We start from the raw sequence: 23673 nt of genomic DNA, 5'->3' as shown, positions 1-23673 counted from the left end.
TTGTCAGAAGAGATGGAGGGGGGGTGCGTGCGTGGATTTAGATTCCTGAGGCATTGAAACTGATTCTGGGGACGATGGGACCTATACCAGCTGGATGGGTTGCACCCCAGCAGGACTGGGACCAATATTCCCACAGAGGTATTTGCTAACACTTGTAGGGGAGGGTTTAAACTAGATTGGCAGGGGAATGGGAACCTGAACGGGGAGGCACAAGAGAAGGAAACAAAGATAGGACAAAGATAGGAATTAAAGACAGAAAAGTAGAATGCAAACGTGGAAGGCAGAGGAAACAAGGGCTAGCAGTGAATAGGGCAATAGTACAAAAAGGGATGTGTAAAAATGTTAAAAACACAAGTCTAAAGGCACTGTAGCTGAATGCATGGAACATTCACAATAAAGTAGACAAATTAAGAGTGAAAATAAATGTAAATGGGTACAATATGATTGCGATTATGGAGACATGGCTACAGGGTGACCAAGGCTGGGAATTGAATATCCAAGGGTACTCGATATTTAGTAAGGCAAAAAAAAGGTGGGGTGGCATTGTTAGTTGAGGATGGAATCAGTGCAATAGTGAGAGAGGATATTGGCTTAGAAAATCTAGATGTAGAATCAGTCTGGGTGGAGCTAAGAAGCAACAAGGGGCAGAAAACATAGTGGGAGTTGTCTATTGGCCTCCAAAGAGTCGTGGCAAGGTAGGGGATAGCATTAAACAGGAAATTAGAGATGCAGGTCACAGAGTGCTACAATAATCGTGGGTGACTTTAATCTATATATAGACTGTGCAAACCAAATTAGCAATAATTCTGTGGCAGATGAATTCCTGGAGCTTGTACAAATTTTTTTTTAGACCAGTATGTCGAGGAACCAACTAGAGAACAGGCTATCCTAGACTTGGTACTGTGCAATGAGAAGAGGTTAATTAATAATCTTGTTGTGCAGGGTCCTTTAGGGAACAGTGAACATAACATGATAGAATTATTTATTAGGATGGTAAGTGAAGTAGCCCAATCCAAAACTAGGGTCCTAAATCTAAACAAAGAAAACTACGAAGGGATGACAGGGAAGCTGGGTAAAAAATATTGGGGAGCTTCATTAAAAGGCATGACGGGGGATAGGCAATGGCTAATATTTAAGGAATGAATGTATGCATTGTAACAGTTATACATTTCTTTCTGGCACAAAAACATAACAGGAAAAACAGCCCAACCTTGGCTAGCAAAAGAAATTAAGGATAGAATTAAATCCAAAGAGGAGTCATCTCATGTTGCTAGAAAAAGTAGCAAGCCTGAGGATTGGGAGCAGTTTAGAATTCAGTAAAAGAGGACCAAGAGATTTATTAAAAGGAGAGAAATTGAGTATGAGAGTAAACTTGCAAGGAACTTAAAAGCTGGCCGTAAAGGTTTCTACAAGTATGTAAAAAGAAAAAGATTAGTGAAGACAAATGTAGGTCCCTTATAGCCTGAAACGGGAGAACTTATAATAGAGAACAAGGAAATGGCAGAGCAATTAAATAACTACTTTAGTTCTGTCTTCACGGAGGAAAACATAAATAACTTTCCAGAAATGCTAGGGAACCAAGAGTCTAGCAAGGAGGAGGAATTGAAGGAATTTAGTATTGCTAAAAAAAAAAGGGCTGGAGAAATTAATGGGATTGAAAGCCGATAAATCCCCAGAGCTTGATAATCTACATCTCAGGGTACTAAAGGAGGTGGCCATGAAAACAATGGATGCGTTGGTTGTCATCTTCAAAACTCAGGAACATTTGCAGCAGATTGGAGGGGGGCAAATGTAATCCCACTATTTAAAAAAGGAGGGAGGGAGTAAACAGTGAATTACACACCAGTTAGCCTAATGTCAGTGGTAGGGGAAATGCTGTAGTCTATTATAAAGGATATGATAACAAGACACTTAGAAAATGTCGATGGGATTAGACAAAGTCAGCAAAGTGGGGAGGTGATGGCATAGTGATGTTGTCTCTGGACTAGTGATCCAGAGACACAGGGTAATGCTCTGGGAACCTGAGTTCAAATTCTGCCATGGCAGATGATGGAATTTGAATTCAATAAAAATCTGGAAGTAAAAGTCTAATGATAACCATGAAACCATTGTCGATTGCTGTAAAAAGCCATCTGGGGTGCCCTTTAGAGAAGGAAATCTGTCATCCTTACCTGGTTTGGCCTACACATGACTCCAAACCCACAGCAATGTGGTTGACTCTGAAATGCCCTCTGAAATGGCCTAGCAAGACACAGTTGTAACAAAATGCTACAAAGTCACAAAACAGGAATGAAACTGGATGGACCACCCGGTATCGACCTGGGCACCGGAAACTCCAATGGCAATCTCAGCCTTGTCAACCTTGCCAAGTCCTCCTTACTAACATCTGGGGTCTAGTGCCAAAATTGGAAGAGCTATCTCACAGGCTAGTCAAGCAACAGCCTGATATAGTCATCTTGCAGAAACACAGTTTACAAATGATGTCCTAGACACCACCCCTGGGTATGCCCTGTCCCACCAGCAGGACAGACCCAGCAGAGCTGGCAGCACAGTGGTATATGGTCAGGAGGCAGTTGCCCTGGGAGTACTCAACATCAACTCCAGATCCCCTGAAGTCTCATGGCATCAGGTCAAACATAGGCAAGGAAACCTCCTGCTGATTACCACATACTGCCCTCCCTCAGCTGATGAATCAGTGTTCTTCCATGTTGAACACCACCTGAAGGAAGCACTGAGGGTGGCAAAGGTGCAAAATGTACTCTGGGCAGGGGACTTCAAAGTCCATCACCAAGAGTGGCTCGGTAGCACCATGACTGACCCATAGCTGCTAGATTGGGTCTGCGGCAGATGGTGAGGGAACCAACAAGAGGGGAAAACATACTTGACCTCATCCTCACCAACTTGCCTTGCAGATGCATCTATCCATGACAGTATGGGTAGGAGTGACCACCACACAGTCGTTGTCAAAGCGAAGTCCCAGTTTCACAATGAGGATACCCTCTATCGTGTTGTGTGGCTCTACCACCGTGCTAAATGGGATAGATTTTGAACAGATCTAGCAACTCAAAACTGGGCATCCATGAGGCGCTGTGGGCCATCAGAATCAGCAGAATTGTACTTGAACGCAATCTCATGACCCGGCATATCCCCCACTCTATCATTACCATCAAGCCAGGGGCTCAACCCTGGTTCAAAGAGTGCAGGAGGGCATACCAGGAGCAGCACCAGGCATACCTAAAAATGAGGTCTCAACTTGGTGAAGCCATAACACGGCTACTTGCGTGCCAAATAGCATAAGCAGCAAGTGATAGACAGGGCTGAGTGATCCCACAACCAACGAATTAGATCTAAGCTCTGCAGTCCTGTCACATCCAGTCATGAATGGTGGTGGACAATTAAACAACTCACTGGAGGAGGCGGCTCCACAAATATCCCCATCCTCAACGATAGAAGAGCCCAGCACATCAGTGCAAAAGATAAGGCATTTGCTACAATATTCAGCCAGAAGTGCCATCTCGGCCTCCTCCGAAGATCCCCTGTATCAAAGATGCCAATCTGCAGCCAATTCGATTCACTCCACATGATATCAAGAGATGGCTGAAGGTACTGGATACTGCAAAGATTATGGGCCCTGACAATATTTTGACAATAGTACTGAAGCCTTGTGCTCCAGAACTTGCTGCGCCCATAGCTAAGCTGTTCCAGTACAACTACAACACTGGCATTTACCCAACTATGTGGAAAATTGCCCAGGTATGTCCAGGACACAAAAAGCAGGACAAATCGAACTCAGCCAATTATCACCCCATCAGTCTACTCACCATCAACAGTAAAGTAATAGAAAGGGGTCAACAACAGTGCTATCAAGCGGCATTTGCTTAGCAATGACCTGTTCACTGACGCCCAGTTTGGGTTCCGCCAGGGTCACTCATCTCCTGACTTCATCACAGCCTTGGTTCAAACATGGACAAAACAGCTGAACTCCCGAGATAAGGTGAGAGTGACATCAAGGCAGCATTTGACAGAGTGTGGCATCAAGAAGCCCTAGCAAAACTGGAGTCAATGGGAATCAGGGGAAAACTCTCCATGGTTGGAGTCATACCTAGCACAAAGGAAGATGGTTGTGGTTGTTGGAAGTCAGTCATCTCAGCTCCAATACATGACTGGAGTTCCTCAGGGTAGTGTCCATGACCCAACCATCTTCAGCTGCTTCAATGACCTTCCTTCCATCATAAGGTCAGAAGTGGGGATGTTCGCTGATGATTGTGCAATGTTCAGTGCCATTTGCGACTCCTCAGATATCGAAGTAGTCTATGTTCAAATGCAGCAAGACCTGGGCTATACCCAGGCTTGGGCTGACAAGTGGCAAGTAACATTCACACTACACAAGTGTCAAGCAAAGACCATCTCCAACAAGAGAGAATCCAACCATCAGCCCTTGATGTTCAATGGCATTACCATCACTGAATCCCTCACAATCAACATCCTGGGCGTTACTATTGGCCAGAAACTGAACTGAACTAGTCATTTAAATACTGTGGCTACAAGAGCAGGTCAGAGGCTAGAAATCCTGTGGCAAGTAACTCACCTCCTGACTCCCCAAAGCCTGTCCACCACCTACAAGGCACAAGTCTCCCCACTTGCCTGGATGAGTTCAACACCCACAATACTCAGGAAGCTTGACACCATCTAGGCCAAAGCAGCCCATTTGATTGGCACCACATCCACAAACATTCATTCCCTCCACCACCAATGCACAGTAGCAGCAGTGTGTACCATCTACAAGATGCACTTCAGGAATTCACCAAGGCTCTTCGACAGCACCTTCCAAACCCACAACCAATACCATCTTCAAGGACAAGGGCAGCAGACAGATGGGAACAGCAGCTCCTGGAAGTTGCCCTCCAAGTCACTCACCATCCTGACTTCAAAATATATCGCTGTTCCTTCACTCTCGCTGGGTCAAAACCCTGGAACTCCCTTCCTAGCAGCAGTGTGGGTGTATCCACACTACATGGAGTGCAGCAGTTCAAGGCAGCAGCTCACCACCACCTTCTCCAGGGCAATTAGGGATGGGCAATAAATGCTGGCCCAGCCAGCAAAGCCCATATCCCATGAATGAATTAAAAAAAACATGGAATTAAGAAAGGGAAATCATGTTTGACAAACCTACTGAAGATTTTTGGGGATGTAACTAGCAGAATATCTAAGGGAGAACCAATGGATGTTGTGGAGTTGGCTTTTCAGAAAGCTTTTGATAAAGTCTCACATAAGAGATTGGTATGCAAAATTAAAGCACATGGGATTGGGGGTAATATATTGGCATGGACTGAGAATTGGTTAGCAGACAGGAAACAGAGTAGGAATCAATGGACCTTCTTCAGAATGGCAGGCGGTGACTATGGGGTACTGCAGGGATCAGTACTTGGGCCCAGCTTTTCACAATATATATCAATGATTTGGATGAGGGAACCAAATGTAATATTTCCAAGTTTGCTAACGACACAAAGGTTGATGGGAACGTGAGTGATGAGGAGGATGTTAAGAGGCTTCAAGTTTAGTGAATAGACAAACATACAGCAGATGAAATATAACGTGGATAAGTATGAAGTCATCCACTTCGGTAGGAAAAACAAAATGGCAGAGTATTATTTAAATGGTGATAGGTTGGGAAATGTTGATGAACGAAGGGGCTTAGATGTCCTTGTACATCAATCACTGCAGGTGCAGCAAGCAGTTAGGAAGGCAAATGCTGTACAAGGCTTTGGCGAGACCACACCTAGAGTAGTGTGCGCAGTTTTGGTCTGCTTACGCAAGAAAGGATATAGTAGCCATGGAGGGAGTGCAGCGAAAGTTCACTAGACTGATTCCTGGCATGACAAGATTGTCATATGAGGAGAGATTGGGCCAAGTGGGCCTGTAGTCACTGGAGTTTAGAAGAATGAGAGGAAATCTCATTGAAACCTATAAAATACTGACAGGGCTGAACAGACTGGATACAGGGATGATGCTTCCTCTGGCTAGGAGGTCTAGGACAAGGGGTCACAGTATCAGGGTATGGGATAGGCCATTTAGGACTGAGATCAGGAGAAACTTCTTCATTCAGAGGGTGGTGAACCTGTGGAACTCTCTACCACAAAAGACTGTGGAGGACACTGAATATACTTAAGGAGGAAATAGATTTATAGACTCTAAAGGTGTCAATGGGTATGGGGAGAAAGCGGGAGTATGGCATCGATGGAGGATCAGCCATGATCACATTGAATGGTCGAGCAGCCGAATGGCCTACTCCTGCTTCTAGTTTCTATTCCACCAAATAGAACATTTAACGTTACACCATTTAAAAAATATTCTGCTTTTCTATTCTACCCCCATATTATACTCCACCTGCCACTTTCTCACTCACCCAATTAAACCCCTTTGAGTCTTCATCACAGCTTACTTTCCTACCTAGTTTTGTATCATCAGCAACTTGCATACATTATATTTGGCCACCTCATCTAAGTCATTCATACAGATTGCAAGTAGCCAAAGAATTCTATTCGATATGCCTCTAATCTTCACTGGTCTAAGAGAACCCCAGCTTCTCTAATCTCTCCATGTAGGTGCAGTCTCACATCCCTGGTGCCATTCTAGTAAATCTTCTCAGCATCCTTCAAGTATGATGCCCAAAAGTGCACTCCATAACGTGCTAGTCAGGCGTCAACTACTTGTTTAGCAAAACTTCCTTTTGTACTCTGCTTCCGTTTATAATGCCAATGATCCCATATGCTTTCATGGATCTCTCAACTTGTGCTGCCAGATTACAAGATTTGTGTACATATACTCCCAACTCTGTTTGTGCATCCCCATTAAAATTGTACTACCAGTAGGTAAATAAAATCCACATAAAATAAGATCCACTAAAATTGTAAAATAAATTTGAGAATATGCTTGAAAGCTAGCCTTTCAGGTTGGAACTTTTCTAGATTTGCTTAGCTAGGAGAACAGAATTTGCCTTCACAGGAAATTAATTTCCATTACAGTATTTTAAGATTCAACTTAGAAAGTTACAGCAATAAGTCAATTATACAGCACAGAAACAATCATGTAGCCCAAACCTGTCTGAACATTTTTCATCACAAGTCTCATTATCTAAGCTTATCTTTCCAAAAAAGTTAGTAGTGAGGCAGCAAGTCCGTTATAAGAGGGGAGTTGGTATAGCTTTATATGGCTGGTCAGATTTCAGCAAAAACAGCTTGCATTTCTATAGTACTGTTATCAAACAACATTTGATGCTGAGCCACATAAGGAGATATTAGGACTGATGCCAAAAGCTTGATCAGAGGTAGATTGCTTCGTAAAGGGGATTGGGGGCAGGCTGGAGGATCAGAGACTTGCAAGGGATCAGAAATTGAACAATACAGAGATGTTCGAGGGTTGCAGGGCTGGAGGAGGTTAGAGATAGGTAGAGGCAAAGTCATGGAGGGATTGAAAATAGGGATGAGAATTTTAAATGAGGCATTGTCAGACTGTGATCCAATGTAGGTTCAGTAAACATATGGCTGATTAGTGAATGGGACTTAGTGAGGGAAACAATGGAAATAGGAGTAGGCCATTCAGCTCCTCGAGCCTGTTCTGTCATTCAACTAGATCATGGCTGATCTTCTACCTCAAAGCCATTTTCCTCACACTATACCCATATCCTTTGATAACTTTAATAACTAGAAATCCAACAATCTCTGTCTTGAATGTACTCAATAACTCAGTCTCCACAGCCCACTGGGGTAGAGAAACCCAAAGATTCACCCTCTGGGTGAAGAAATTCCTCATCCCAATAGCCTACCTCTTATTTTGAGAATGCGTCGCCTGATTCTAGGCCTCCTAGCCCGGGGAAACATCTTTCCTGAATTTACCCTGTTGAGTCATGTAAGAATTTTGTATTTTTCAACGAGATCACCTCATCCTTCTAAACGAGAGCATATGGGCCAGTGTCCTCAATCTCACCTCTCAGGACAATCCCACAATCTCAGACATTAGTCTGGTGAACCTTCGTTGTACTCCTTCTATGGCAAGTTAGTACAGAGGCAGCGAAATTTTGGGTGGGTTCAAACTTATAAAGGCCGAATGATGGAGGGTGGAGGCCGGCCAGGAAAATAGGAGAGTAAATGTCTCAAGGTAATAAAGGCATTACTGTGGGTTTCAGCGGTAGATGAGCTGAGGCAGAGGGCTAGAGAAAGAATGTCCAAGAAAAATGAAATAAAACAGAAAATGCTAGAAACAAACAGCAGGCCTGGTAGAGAGAGAAACAGTGTTAATATTTCAGGTCTGTGACATATCACCATGCATTTTCAGCATTTTCTGTTTTCATTTCAGATTTCCAGCACCCAATATTTTGCTTTTGTGCAAGTAGTGATTTTTTTTTTTAACTCCACTAAAAGGGTCTCTCTTTTTTAATTAGAAGGAAAAACTGAAATTAACATATTAATTTGCAGATTTGCTGTACTTTAAACACACATTCACTGATTATAAAACACGGCTTAACAAATTGTGTCTGGCTACTAAAGGGTTCCTGTAATGCATCTTGCAGATGGTAAACACAGCTGCCAATGTTCATCAGTGGTGGAGGGAGTGAATGTTTATGGATGTGGTGCCAATCAAGTGGGCTGTCTTGTCCTGGATGGTGTCAAGCTTCTTGAGTGTTGTTGGAGCTACACTATCCAGGCAAGTGGGGAGTATTCCATCGCACTCCTGGCTTGTGCCTTGTAGATGGTGGACATGCTTTGGGGAGTCAGGAGGTGAGTCACTTGCCACAGGATTCCTAGCCTCTGGCCTGCTTTTGTAGCCACAGTATTTATATGGCTAGACCAGTTGAGTTTCTGGTCAATGGATGTTGATAGTGGGGGATTCAGCGATGGTAATGCCATTGAATGTCAAGCGGCAATGGTTAGGTTCTCTATTGTTGGAGATGGTCATTGCCTGGCACTTGTGGCAAGAATGTTACTTGCCACTTCTCAGCCCAAGTCTAGATATCATCCAGGTCTTGCTGCATTTGAATATGGACTACTCCAGTGTCTGAGGAGTTGCGAATGGTGCTGAACATTGTGCAATCATCAGCGAGCATTCCTACTTCTGACCTTATGATGGAAGGAAGGTCATTGATAAAGCAGCTGAAGCTGGTTGGGCCTAGGGATCTATCCTGAAGAGCTCTTGCAGTGATGTCCTGGAACTGAGATGATGGACCTTCAACAACCGCAACCATTTTCCTTTGTGCCATGTATGACTCCAAACAGCAAAAAGTTTTCCCACTGATTCCCATCAACTCCAGTTTTGCTAGGGCTTCATGATGCCATACTCAGTCAAGTGTGGTCCTGATGGCAGTCACTCTCACCTCAGGTTGGTGGAATTGTTCATTGCTAATCTTTTCTAGAAATACACAACTATCATAGTAAAAACAAAAATGGCAATGTGGGCTGCAGGTGATCAGGCGATAGTCAAGCTGAAAAAGTCATGAATCAACATATTTATCTCCAAAAGGGCCCACCTGAATCAACAGCTTCCTATCTTCTTCTATGTTTTTGTGTGTGGTCTCTTGCTCTTGTTTCTGCTCGGTCTTCATCGGTACATTAATGTTCACCCTCAGCTTTTTACTATATAAAAAAAGTTCAGTTTAGGAAACATGATCCAAATATATGTTCGACAACTTTTTTTTATTACTTCAACATCACTTACTTTTTGTACCCCAAGTACAGTTTGATTAATGTGTCAGGCTTCATCTCTACTTCATCCACATTTGCACTCTCATCTTCCAAAACCTAATTTAAAAAAGAAACTGATCAAGACAAGTTACGTATTTGATTGTTTGATGGCTATTGCCTTTGAACAATAAATCAGCACTTACCAGCAGTTTGGACTTCAACAATATCTGTAAAACCTGTACCAAGATGTCCTGCAATTAATATTAAAAAATATTAGCACAATTTCAAGTTTGAAGCCAAATATCTTATCCTATCTTGAACAAAATAATGCACATAAAAGGCAGCTACTGAGAGATCAAGAAATTTGACTAATTACACCTGCTGCTGAGAACCATCAAGAAACAATTTGCTTAACTACAATACCATAATGTGACTGCAATTTTTTTTTCTGGCATTATCCCAAAATTGTCACCATTTTCTGTTTTTTGTCAATGTGCAACGCAGTTAAATCTCCCTGTACTTGCTAGATCAAACATCAAGGTCATTAAGGATAGTTATTTTTGCCATCTCCATGCTCTTACCATTTTGATTTGAGTGCTGTCTGTTAACTGTTGAACAGTGTAGGCATCCTCTGTGTTATACTGAAGTAGGATCGCCATCTGGAATGTGGATGCCTTTGAAAAGAAAAGCAAATGATTACATCCTGAGTATTTAGAGAAAGACCCTAACAAACTACTGCTGTGCATAATGCACGATGATGATGGGGAGGAAAATGTACCATAACTTGTATTAGGCAATTTAATACCCAATAGCAAGAAAAAAAGCGCAGCCGTAACAAAACAAACTCAATGGCAAACGATGGATGTAAAACACTAATATTCTGTTGAGTGAGTAAAACCAACACATTTATAATAGATAAACTCAAATATCATTCAGTAAATTTGGCAGGCATCTTTCTGGTTGCCACAAATCTGGCAAAAACATGCTGAAAATTGTTTTTTTTAATTCATTTATGGGATATGGGCATCACCGGCTAGGCCAGCAATTATTGCCCATCCCCAATTGCCTTTGAGGAGGTGCCTTCTTGACCCACAGCAGTCCCTGTGGTGTAGATACCCCCACAGTGCTGTTACGGAGGTAGTTCCAGGATTTTGACCCAGCGACAGTGAAGGAACGGCGATATATTTCCAGGTCGGGATGGTGAGCAGCTTGGAGGCGAACATCCAGGTGGTGGTATTCCCATGTATCTGCTGCCCTTGTCCTTCTAGATGGTAGAGGTCGTGAATTTGGAAGGTGCTGCCTAAGGAGACTTGGTTAGTTTCTACAGTGCATCTTGTAGACGGTAAACACAGCTGCCACTGTTCATCAGTAGTGGAGGGAGTGAATGTTTATGGATGTGGTGCCAATCAAGTGGGCTGCTTTGTCCTGGATGGTGTCAAGCTTCTTGAGTGTTGTGGGAGCTGCACTCATCCATGCAAGTGGGGAGAATTCCATCACATTCCTGACTTGCACCTTGTAGATTGTGGACTGGCTTTTGGAAGTCAGGAGGTGAGTTACTTGCCACAGGATTCCTAGCCTCTGAGACCTGCACCTGTAGCCAAAGTACTTATGTGGCTAGTTCACTTCAGTTTCTGGTCAATGGTAACCCTCAGGATGTTGACAATGGGGAATTTACCGATGGTAATGCCATTGAATGTCATGGGGCGATGGTTAGGTTCTCTCTTGTTGGAGATGGTCATTGCCTGGCACTTGTGCGGCAGAAATGTTACTTGCCACTTGTGTAGTGGATATATATACAAAATATATATGGAGTATTAACTCCTAAATGGAATTTCAGGATACGTAATTGTCAGAAACAGGAACAATGTGGGGAACAGGTAAACATACAGCCCAAGGTATGGTTCCAATTGCATCCGGTGTGTTTTTTCCAGAAAGCCAGTTGAAGGATAAATCTGGAGCTAATTTTTAGACTTTCATATTTATTTACAGAGTTACACATTACATGCATATCTCCTAACCCAAAAGCTGGCTTCAGACAGTCAGAAAATATTGGAAATGCTCAAGCAGGTCAGGCAGCAGCTGTGGAGAGAATGTTTCAAGTTGATGACAACCCATCATTAGAATGCTTTTGTATCATTTATCACTACTGTACTGACCCTATTCCTTACTAACAGAGCTACTCTGCTTTTCCTTTCTGCTACCCAGCCAAAATGTCAAGTGCCCCTGAATATTTCTCAGCCTTGGTCACTTTGCAATCAGGACTGTAACCAGGACTAAAGATGGATTGTGCACTTCCTTCTTGGATCTTACCAATGCATTGAAATTCCCTTTATTGCATCAAACCCTACGTATTTCATTCTATTTTTGGAAACAGTATTTTTGGACAGTCATCAAACACGCAAGTTTTACAGAAAGACTAAATCTAATTGCCAGGTCTATTTAATGTAGAATGAAAATATTTGTTTGTCTCAGATCTTTAGATCCATGGCAACTACCTCACTGAAGTCACATGCCAATGGAAGGCTTACATAGATCGTGGCAGCACTCTGAGATACTTTTTATATATTTCACACTTCTTACTAATCTCTTCTATTAGCCCTTTATACTTTTCATCAAACACCCATGCAGTCTTTAGCAGAATTTTTAACCGCCAATAAGTAAGTTGAACAAATTATCTACAATAAGACAATGTGCTGTTTTTTCCTCTGAATCTTAACATTTGATGCCATTAATATTTATTTTAACATTAACAAGAAACATCTGGCTTTAAGGAAGTACAATAATGCCTTTCCTGGGTAAACTACAGACTAACTTTTTAAAGGTAATTGCCTCATCATGTTCCGTGTCACGTTTCATTTGTGTCTTTTTCATAGGTATCTCACTAGAGGTTACATCAGTATTGATAAAATAACCTACTCGAAATGGCTTGCATGGAATTACAACTCTCCTTAGTAACCTCAATGCGTTGTCAACACTAAACCTAAAGTAAATATTCCTTCTGTATTTTATAACCTTGCATCGACTACTGTGAACCAAAGTAACATTATAAACAATGCATTGCACGTGGTGTTGAAGTGCAAGCACCGCACAGTTAAATGAGTCTGCGACTAACGCATTCATTACAATACTAAAACTCCTCATCCATATAATTGATTAGGGTTCATTCTTACTTTCATCCTTTTTCTCAAAAATCTCTGCATCATGTTGAGGATCGTGACTCTCCACTTTGTACATCACATAATGATACTTTGAGTCATATCTGAAGCAGCTATTAATTGTTCCTTGTGCATTCCTAGGATTCATTTACCTACTATTGCTGTTCCAAATTCTATCTTCTGCTCCAATAGCCAGATCTGCTAAAGGTGCTTTCATTCTCATTCTGCCTATCCTAATCCTTCCATTGTAAAAGCAATTGCATCCAGTATGTGGAACATTCTGAAATCTGGAAATCATTGAGCTCCCTCTTCTGTGTGTCACTGCAGAATGCCTCATTCGTTCCATGAAGGTTGAAGGAAATGACTGTTCTACAGGGACATTTTTTTTTAAGGCAGCAGACATCTGATCCAATAGGGGCTCCTTCTTCAAGAACAGGACACCAGTTAGAACCAAGAGCCTATCCATATACTTACACATCAAGTAACTGAAATGCTAAAAATGATCCAGGGATCCCCAGGTTGAATTTCATCAATCTCTTGTACAATCTGATAAGATCCATGATATATTCTTCTATGGAATGTCTATCTGCTTGTAAATTTCATCCGGAAATTCTAACGATTGGCATCAGGTCACAAAAGCCTTCCGATTTTACTTCTTATAGGAAGTGACAACGCCAACGTCAAACCTCGTTTCCTTTTTGGTAGGGACATAAACTGTACCCACATATCCACTTCATTTTTCCATTGGTCATATGGTTCAGAATCTGCAAACATATCCTGACAATGTACACTTGCTGTTTGCCATTTTCCACAATGGCTACTGGAATTTTAGCTTTCTGAGGAATTATTTTTCTTAGCTTTCAACCATCACTGCTACATGTTATTTTCCAGAAAGCCAGTTGGTGAAGGATATGTGATGAAGGTTGGTGAAGGAGAATGGAACTTAGGATGGAGGAGGTTAAATAGGGATTGGATACGGACAGAGAGGGTTAGAGAATAAGGTGTGCGATGTGTGCATATGTTGTGTGCGTGCATTCGTTGGGGGGTGGGGGGGTGGCTAGCAGTTGTGTCAAACTGCTACAAAGTCACAAAAAAGGAATGAAACCTGAGTGATGGGGAGCCCAGCCCAGCACATCATTTCCTACAATCTTCAGCCAGAAGTGCTGAGTGGATGATCCATCTCAGCCTCCTCTGGAAGTCCCCAGCATTCCAGTCTTCAGCCAATTCGATTCACTCCACGTGATGGCAAGAAACAACTGAAGGCACTGTGTCACTATATATCACTGTCCCTGGGAACTCCTTCCCTAACAGCACTGTAGGTGTACCAACACCACATGGGCTGCAGTGGTTTAAGGTGGCAACTCACCACCAACTTCTAAAGGGCAATTAAGAGATGGACAATAAATGCCCATGAACGAATATATAAAAAAGAAACTAAAATGCCAATGATTTCAACAGAGAAAGAGCAAGTTACTAAAGATTCTTGTGGAAGGTGCAAATGAAGTCCTTGCCAACAGATCCTTAGCTAAACTTATAACAGAAACCACCTCCTTCTTGTGAGGAAGATTCCTAATCTGTCATTATAATAGATTATTTACTTGCAGGAATTTAACCTCAAACTATAACTTCACAGCCACAGAACCCAAGGAGTAATGATATCCAATTATGCACTGTTGGAGAAGAACGCTTGCCAGAATCCATTCAAGACCTCCTGTCAGTTAATTCTGCTAATGCCAACAGATAGTGCTATCGTTTGCAATGAGAGACAATTAAGTAGTAATCACATTTTCTGCAATACAAAGAGTTTCTTTTATGTAGGTTTGCAGATTTATTTAAGAAAAAGGTATGGCAATTTACCATTATCCAAAGTAACTAAGTAGGCATTTTAGCCCAACCAACACTTACCATTCCTCTGGCTTACCTGCTTCATCAACATCAATGTTTATAGGAGCAATATATGATAACAGAGCATGCTTGCCTCAGGAAATCCATATGAATAAATTAAGTTTAATAAGCCCAACTGTACACCATTCATGCAAAGGAACACAATGATTGAAAAGTACCATATGGTAAAATGGTATATTGCTCATAGAAACTTACTGGTATGTCATATTATAGTCATGTGCAACATAAGAAAATTCATGTGTTGTTTACATTGCACATGAAAAATAGTTTCCAAGAGAAGATATACATGCATATACTGTCATATCTTTTGTTCATGCATACAAATAATTTATATCCCATTATAATTTAACTGTCACAATTTAAAATTTATTACACTGACATCAAGTTATCATGTTGGTTAGTTTGATGATACAAAAAGGAGATTGCTGTGTTAACCATTTGTCTCAAGAAAGAGCTTTCCTGACCTAATCAATGGTAATGTGCTTTTTGCACCTCATTTGAAAATCTATTGTTTTTTCTTTCTATAATTTTAAACAAAATAACAAGAAAGATTTTATTCAAGTTTTAAAACCTTGACACTAAATAATCTGAATAGGTGCACATAATATACACAAAAAATCATATATATGCACACAATATATAAAATAAATGTTATCAACAACTTATTACAGCTATTCAAGATGGACTTTTTATCATTACATATCTCACCTGTAATGTATATCTGTTTTTGAAGCAGTTTGTGACTAGCTCGCCTTTGGACAACTGATAGAGCCACGTCAATTTCCGACCACTGTGGCGACTGGCATAGAATGCTGTGAATCTCTGGTAACTGCGTTCCAACTGCAGTAACACAAAGCTGATGTTTATTCAATGAATTTTATTAACTTCTATTATTACTCACGAACCATTTGTAACAAGATTTAAAATAAATAGCAAACATATATCAAACTTACCTCAGATGGGAGTGCAAATGTGCAGGACTGCTGAAAAGGCCAAGAACCGGAGCTCAAAACCTGAATACTGAAATCCACTGAGGGAGAAGGAAAAAAAACCCTTTTCAAAATGTAACCATATTTTTATGATATGTTTGTTGAATCCAAACATCAAACCACATTAAGGTTGAAAAGAACAAGCCAAATTACAAAGGAAAAAAAAGTATGTAGGCCCTGAAATTATGCTGGTGGGATGTTAATGTACAAACACTTAAAATATTTGACTGAAATTTCTCTCTCCATTATAACAGAAGCAGTAATCCACTAAAAAAATTGGGTAACCCATCTAATAAAGCCAAGAGTGTGAGGATTTCAGACATATCCAGAAATCACACTGTTCCTTTTAAAAAAAAAACCTACAATGAAACAGGCAGAATTTTTGGTTATATGCAGTAGATATTTGATGTAGTGATTATATCTAAATAACCTTTCATTACTAGTAAAAGTTTACATAGATTCCTTCAATTTGATAGATCATTTACAATTTATACTTACAGTCAAGCGGTTCAGAGTTAGACAAATGCTTTTTGAATTGTTCATTCAAGTCTTTGCTCACACCAATATCTTGAAACATTCGCTGGAGTTTAGAGGTATACTCAAAGCCACAGGCTTGCTGAAATATGAAGTAAAATCTCATCAGGTGATTGCAATTCAGCCTAGAGCTTTGATTAGTGTTGAATAAAAATATTTTCTGGGCAATTCTACTTATTCTGTAGAAACTCTGTTAACACTTAAGCTCAATTAAATTCTAATTTATTTCAATTAAGTATGCAGCAGCCTGGAGGACAAAGAGGGTAGGGAAACAGTACAAGTGTGCCAGACAGTGGCACTGAGAAATCTCCGAGTCAAGAGATTGCACAGCAGTAAAGAAAACTTCATCCTATCACTATTCATGTGTATGAAAAATTATGAAGTTTGCCGTAACACTTCAAAGCAATCCGCAGTCTGAGGTGCTCACAAAACCATGTGCTAAAAAAATGCAAGCCTTTATTTTACTCTTGTCACTTCCATCGATCACTAAAACTGTACCATCGATTTGATTTTCAGAACAATACAAAAAAGCACATAATCTCAATCTTTGCTGAGTTGGCCAATCTTAGCCAGAACGGCAGGAACCATTAATGGAAAGCAAAGTTACAGACCAAGTTTTAATAAACTCCTACTGACCTTTAGTTTGGAGATCATACTGGCTTCTGCATCATCACTAGCACTGTTCTGATGAACCAGTCTCTTTGCTAACATCTTGGCATAGAACTTCTGGAATACATCTTTGTCTTCAATATACTTAAACACCACCATCTGAAAATTAAACAATCCATCAACAGGTGTTAAATTTATTGAGGCAGGTACAAAGTAGTTACCCAACCATGTCCAAGGATAATAAATAGCACAAAAATATTCAAATTAAACAAATGGAGAGTTCTCCAATGATGTTGCAAAAAGGTCCTATGACATTAACACAGTTAATTCCTTCCCTTCTCAAAACCAAGGCAGCAGTGGTCATTTGGGACCAAAAGAACAATGGTGAAGCTAAGTCAAACTATATATTTGTTCATGGGATGTGGGCATCTCTGGCTAGGCCAGCATTTATTGCCCATCCCTAATTGCCCTTGTTCAGGGGTCATTTAAGAGTTTTGGGTCTGGAGTCACATGTAGGCCAGACCAGATAAGGACGACAGATTCCTTCCCTAAAGGGCATTAATGAACCAGTAAACAAGTAAAATAATGGTTTTATGGTCATCATTAGACATTTAATTCCAGATTTTTTATTGAATTCAAATTTCACCATCTGCCATGGCAGCATTACCCTGGATTTCTGGATTACTAGTTCAGTGAAAACACCACTACGGCATCACCTCCCCTTGCTATCCTGACTCCCTCTTAGAAAAGCCTATGGCCTTCCTCTGTGTTCGTCTTGGTATCCACAGAAGAGCCCACTGAGGCAATTGGCACTGCTTCATTATGAGCAGCAACCTAAGGCACATCTTATTTTCTTGCCAAGTTTCCTGCCCAGTGTACCTGCTGGGGACTGACCTTGCCAACCTTCTTCCTGCACAACTCACACTTCAAAGTGGCAGATGATGAGAATCTGACTTACATTAACAATGTGGACTCGGTAATGAGAAATAATTTCTATTTGCAGGGTGACACTATATTTTGTGGTGCGGGGTGGTGCAGCAATACTGAAGATGACTGCAACATATTATGGGGGCATTAATAAACTTGCAGAATAGGTGAATGATTAGCAAACGAAGTTCAACACAGATAATGCAAGGTTTTACATTTTGGTAGGAAGAATAGGCAGGTCACTTATTACTTGAAAGCGCAAATCTAGGTGGAATAGAGGGACAAAGGGATTTTGGAGTACAAACACACCAATCACAAAAGGTGGTGCCACAGGTTAGCAAGGCCATTAGAAAAAGCAAACTTTTTTTTATTCATCCACAGGATGTGGGCTTCACTAGCTGGGCCAGCATTTATTGCCCATCCCTAGTTGTCCTTGAGAAGGTAGTGGTGAGCTGCCTTCTTGAGCCGGTGCACTCCATGTGGGGTAGGTACACCCACAGTGCTGTTAGGGAGTTTCAGGATTTTGACCCAGCGACAGTGAAGGAACAGCGGTATATTTCCAAGTCAGGATGGTGTGCGGCTTGGAGAGGAACTTCCAGGTGGTGGTGTTCCCATGTATCTGCCACCCTTTTCCTTCTAGATGAGAGCAGTCGTGGGTTTGGAAGGTGCTGCCTGAGTCTTGGTGAGTTCCTGCAGTGCATCTTGGAGATGGTGTACACTGCTGCTACTGTGCGACGGTGTGGAGGGAGTGAATGTTTGTGGATATGGTGCCAATCAAGTGGGCTGCTTTGTCCTAGATGGTGTCAAGCTTCTTGAATGTTGTGGAAGCTGCACTCATCCAGGCTAGTGGGGAGTATTCCATCACACTCCTGACTTGTACCTTGTAGATGGTGGACAGGCTTTGGGGAGTCAGGTGGTGAGTTACTCATCACATTATTCCTAGCCTTTGACCTGCCCTTTTATCCACAATATTTATATGGCTAGCCCAATTCAGCTTCTGGTCAATGGTAATCCCAGGATGTTGATAGTGGGGGATTCAGTGATGGTAATGCCATTGAACATCAAGGGGTGATAATTGGATTCTCTCTTGTTGGAGATGGTCATTGCCTGGCTATTGTGCGACGCAAATGTTACTTGCCATTGTCAGTCCAAGCCTGGACGTTGTTCAGGTCTTGCTGTACTTGGACACGGACTGCTTCAGTATCTAAATGGCTCTGGACTAGTAATCCAGAGACCCAGGGCAATGCTCTGGGGACCTGGGTTCGAATTGCGCCACGGCAGATGGTGGAATTTGAATTCAATAAATACCTGGAATTAAAAGTCTAATGATGACCATGGAACGATTGTTGTAAAAACCCATCTTTCTCACTAATGTCCTTTAGGGAAGGAAATCTGCTGTCCTTACCTGGTCTGGCTTACATGTGGCTCCAGGCCCACAGCAGTGGTCGACTCTTAAATGCCCTCTAAATGCCGCTCAGTTGTAACAAACCATTACAAAGTCACAAACTAAGCACACGGCTTTATTTCTAGAGGGGTGGAATTGAAAAATAGGGAAGTTATGCTAGGGAATTCAGAAGAAACTTCTTTACCCAAAGAGTGCCAAGAACATGGAACTTGCTACCACGGTGATTGGTTTAATCGATTATTTGAGGGAAACTAGACAAGCGCATATGAGGGAGAAGGGAATAGAGGGTTACAATTATAAGATTTAGATGAGGAAAGATGGGAAGAGGCTTGGGTGGAGCATAAATGCTGGCATGGACTTGTTGGGCTCAATGGCCTGTTTCTCTGCCGTACATCCTATATATTCCTATGCAATGTTTCTCTATTTATTTATTTACGTGAACACTCGCAAGAATTTCTGGAGTGATTTCTTTCTCCCTCTGGATAAAGGAATTGCTTTTACGTGGCAAAAAGAGATAAACATTTGATTATTTTAAGTGTACAACATTCATGCTGACAAAACAAAATGGACACATTTGTTTATGAGACCAAGATGAGGATTGTTGAATGCTACTGATATTACGGCCCTTGATACTATGGGTCACTACTTTGAGTCTCCAAATCAGAGCGTTTCTTCTACGGATTTTCCACAGACACTTAAAAAGCCATAATGACAATTAACTGAACAAGTTTGAGACACTCCAATTGATACAACCTTGAACTGTAACATTTGAAAGTGACTGACCTTGCCCTGTATAACAAATCACAACTGACCATCAGTCTTTGCTTTTAAAATGTGACTTTACGGATGCCAGGACAGTGTCCATCACTGAAGGGTGAAAAGCTTCCCTGAAGTTCTCTAAGACAATGCATTAGAGTTAGGGTTAGGGTTACCTTAAACCCTAACCTCAATGCCAACAAGCGTGCCATAATTTCTATCAAAATATACAGGAGGTCCAATAGTTTAGATAGCTTTGAGCTGTTTAGGTGCATCTGGGACTGAAGAGGCCAGAAAGTCTGGGGCACTGAGGCAGGCGGAGAAAAGCATATCACTCCCTTGAAAACTTTAGGTGTTCCTCTACTCTCCCCTTCCCTCCAAAAGGGTAGCCACATTGGGTCCAAATCCCAATCCAGGGATACCCTAGGTTTCAACTTGATTTTTGGCCGGCCAAAAACTCTGAAGCTATGGTTGGAGTCCAATGCAAATCTGGTTCCTTTCGGAAGCAGTACTTTTCATGGTTAGCACCAAGAAGAATTGGGTCATACTTACCTATTACCCCAGGAAATTGATATAGAAGTTCAGTCATGATCTTGTTGAAAGCACAAACTTCAGCCAATCTGCCCGTGAAGGGGGAAGTAGATGTTTATGTTGACAAATGGGTTGTCAATCAAGAAGATTGCTTTGCCCTGGATGGTGCCGAGCTTCTTGAGAGCTGCTGCAGCCATACCTATCCAGGTAATTGGAAAGTGTACCATCCAACTCCTAACTTCTGGTTTTTAGATGGGAGCAAGGCTTTGGAGAGTCAGGCATGAGCCATTTATAGCAGAATACTCATTCTCTGACCTGTTCTAATAGCTATGGCAATTGAAAGTCTGGTTCAGTTGAGTTTCTGGTCAATGGTGACATCCAGAATGCTTATGTTGGGGGATTTGTGATGATAGGCCATTGAAGATCAAGGGAAGGTGGTTAGACGCTCCCTTGTTGGATATAGTCACTGCCTAGCATTTTTGTAGTGCAATTGTTATTTGCCACTTATCTGTCTGAACAGAGTGTTATCTGCAAGCTGGTCAGGTAGTCTAATCAATGATGATCTATCAGATATTGTATAAGAGGGAATAATGAAGATTTTTTAAACATTGACTTTCCTTACAAGTTATATGAATAGTTTCAAACTGCTGCATCGTTTCCGAAAATAAAGCAACCTCTTAAGAAGTCAAAATTAACCAATTCTATCCCAGACAAATGAGTCTTTATAGCATAGCAACTGTTTAGCAATACTCACCACTTGATTAAGTGTATCCTCAAGCTCAGCTTCTTCTGGATTCTTTGAGCTATACAGCACAAATTAAAATGTTCATTATAATTAATCTGTACACACACACAGGTAACACCACAGTTTTTCAATATTACTTATCCATTTTATATAACACTGGGGCAGCATTAAAGTATGCTTAAATAAAGAAAAGTTAGTACTCTAGAAATACTGCAAAAATCAATGTTGCACTGCATTCTTGCATTCCCAAGGAGCAGGAAGTCTACTAATTATTAAAGTAACAATACTCTTACTATATTGCAATATCAGAATTTTACTCAGGAGAAGTTATTTAATAAATCAGAACTTTATGATGAATCACCAAGAAAAGAAGTTATCACTAATCCTTCATTTTGCTACCCTGCTCCTTGCAGGCTGACAATCTTGTTTATGCTGTTGTTCACAGCTAAAATAATGGCTGCCCATGTATATTCAACTCTCAGACTGGAATTTAGATCTATTGAACTCAACATGCCTTGTTAACCAAGAACTTAAACACAAACTCAGGTGGATGCAAAGGATCCCATGGCACTATTCAAATAACGTAAGAGGTCCTTGGCTTTATAAACAGAGGTAAAGAGTACAAAAGCAAAGAAGATATGCTTAGGCTTTAACATCATTGGTTATACATCAACTGTACTGTCGCGTCCAATTCTTGGCACCATGCTTTGGGAAGTTTGTCAAGGCCATGGTGAGGGTGTAGAGAAGACTTAACAGAATGTTACCAGACATAAGGGGCTTCAGTTATGTGGGGAGACTAGTGGCGCTGGGATCGTCCCCATAGAGAATAAGGAGGCTAGGCAGAGATTTAATAGTTCAAATGATATGGGGTTTTAATAAGAGTAGATAGGGATAAACTGCTTCCACTGGCAAGAGTGTCAGGTAACCAAAGGAGACAGATTGAAGATGATTGGTAAAATGCCAGCTGGCAGCCAAGGATTCTTTGTTTTTAAATAAATGCAGAGTTTTATGATCTGGAAAGCATTGCTTGAAAGGATATAAATAAATGACTTGGACATAGGATCCAGAGCAAAATTTCATAATTTGCTAATACTACCAAACTTGGAGGTATGGTAAACAGTGAGGTTGGTACCAAAGCAAAATACTGCAAAGGCTGGGAATGCGAAATAATACCAGAAAATGCTGGAAACATCCTGCAGGTCCAAGAGAAACAGTGTTAACCTTTCAGATTAATGGTATCATCTTCCATGAAAAGTCAATCAACTGCAACAAGGCCTTGATAGGCCAACAGAATGGGCAGACTAGAAGCTGGAATTTAATACAGAGCAGCACGAGGTGATGCATTTTGGCAGAAGCAATATAGAATTAATGGCATAGTTCTAAAGAACATACAGGGACAAAGTGGCCTGCAGTTTCCAGAGTGCAGATCTTCAAAGGTCACAGGACATAGTGAGAGAAAAGGGCTTTGTAAACAAAGGCATCGAGTACAAAAGCAGGGAAGTTATGGTGAACATTTATAAAGTTTTAGTTAGGCCACAACTAGAATATTGCATCCAGTTCTGACACCACACCCTAGGAAAGGATGTGAAGGTCCTTTAGGAGAGTGCAGAGGAGATTTACCAGAATAGTTCCAGGGAAGAAGGTATTTAGCTACAAGGTTAGATTGGAGAAGCTGGGACTGATCTCCTTGGAGCAAAGGAGGTTGAGGGGAGATCTGATAGAGTGTATAAGGTTTACATAAGATAAACAGAGGAACGCTTTTCCCATTAGCTGATGGTTTAAGGACTAGGGAACATAGATTAAAGGTTTTGAGAGGTACAGGAGAACGCAAGGAAGGGCTTTTTTTATGCGGCAAGTGAGAATGACATGGTACTCGCTGCCTGAGCACGTGGTGGAAATTGAGATGATCAATGAATTTAAAAGGAAATTGGATAAAGACTTGAGGGAAATAAACATGCAGGGCGACATGGGAAGAGCAAAGAAAAAGGACTGATTGAACAGTTCTGAAGGTCATCAACTTGAAATGTCAACTCTGGTTTTATCTCCACAGATGCAGCCTGACCTGCTGTATGTTTCTAACAGTTGCTGTTTTTATTACTTTTTCTTACTGTTCAACTTGTGGGCAATAATGAATTCAATTTCTGGCTTGGAAAGGATGTTGCACTTATATATCATTTTCCCAGGATCCTACCTTTTCTTCAGTAGTGAGTCACAGTATCGTGCCAAGAGTTCTGGAGATTTACTTGATGACTGAGCCATTTTTGTCACTGCATTATTATTTATGAAACGGCCACATGCCTGCATAAAAGCAAGCAACATTTTTCAATACTATTAAAAGAGCCATTAGGTCTTCACACTTTCAATTAAGCATTACCAAATAACGCATTACCACGTAACAAAAACAATTTTAAATCTTGACATTTATCATTTCTACTGAATT

The 23673-nt window shown here is 41.1% G+C and overlaps 1 protein-coding gene across 3 annotated transcripts in view; it reads right to left on the bottom strand.

The window, feature by feature from the left end:
• Nucleotides 1-23673, bottom strand: part of cul1b (cullin 1b) — a 133150-nt gene that overhangs the window by 6000 nt on the left and 103477 nt on the right. For all 3 annotated transcript variants that reach the window (XM_041184152.1, XM_041184154.1, XM_041184153.1), the window contains 10 exons: nucleotides 23425-23531; nucleotides 21243-21291; nucleotides 16897-17028; nucleotides 16225-16342; nucleotides 15691-15767; nucleotides 15446-15577; nucleotides 10259-10351; nucleotides 9881-9928; nucleotides 9712-9794; nucleotides 9524-9629 (listed from right to left, as the gene is read on the bottom strand). In XM_041184152.1, coding sequence (XP_041040086.1) covers nucleotides 9524-9629; nucleotides 9712-9794; nucleotides 9881-9928; nucleotides 10259-10351; nucleotides 15446-15577; nucleotides 15691-15767; nucleotides 16225-16342; nucleotides 16897-17028; nucleotides 21243-21291; nucleotides 23425-23531 — 945 coding nt within the window. The remainder of the gene's footprint in view (nucleotides 1-9523; nucleotides 9630-9711; nucleotides 9795-9880; nucleotides 9929-10258; nucleotides 10352-15445; nucleotides 15578-15690; nucleotides 15768-16224; nucleotides 16343-16896; nucleotides 17029-21242; nucleotides 21292-23424; nucleotides 23532-23673) is intronic.

The sequence above is a fragment of the Carcharodon carcharias genome, chromosome 3, assembly GCF_017639515.1.
Source record: "Carcharodon carcharias isolate sCarCar2 chromosome 3, sCarCar2.pri, whole genome shotgun sequence".
NCBI lineage: Eukaryota > Metazoa > Chordata > Chondrichthyes > Lamniformes > Lamnidae > Carcharodon > Carcharodon carcharias.
The sequence above is the reverse complement of the archived record's forward strand: the minus strand, read 5'-3'. Positions and strand labels throughout refer to the sequence as shown.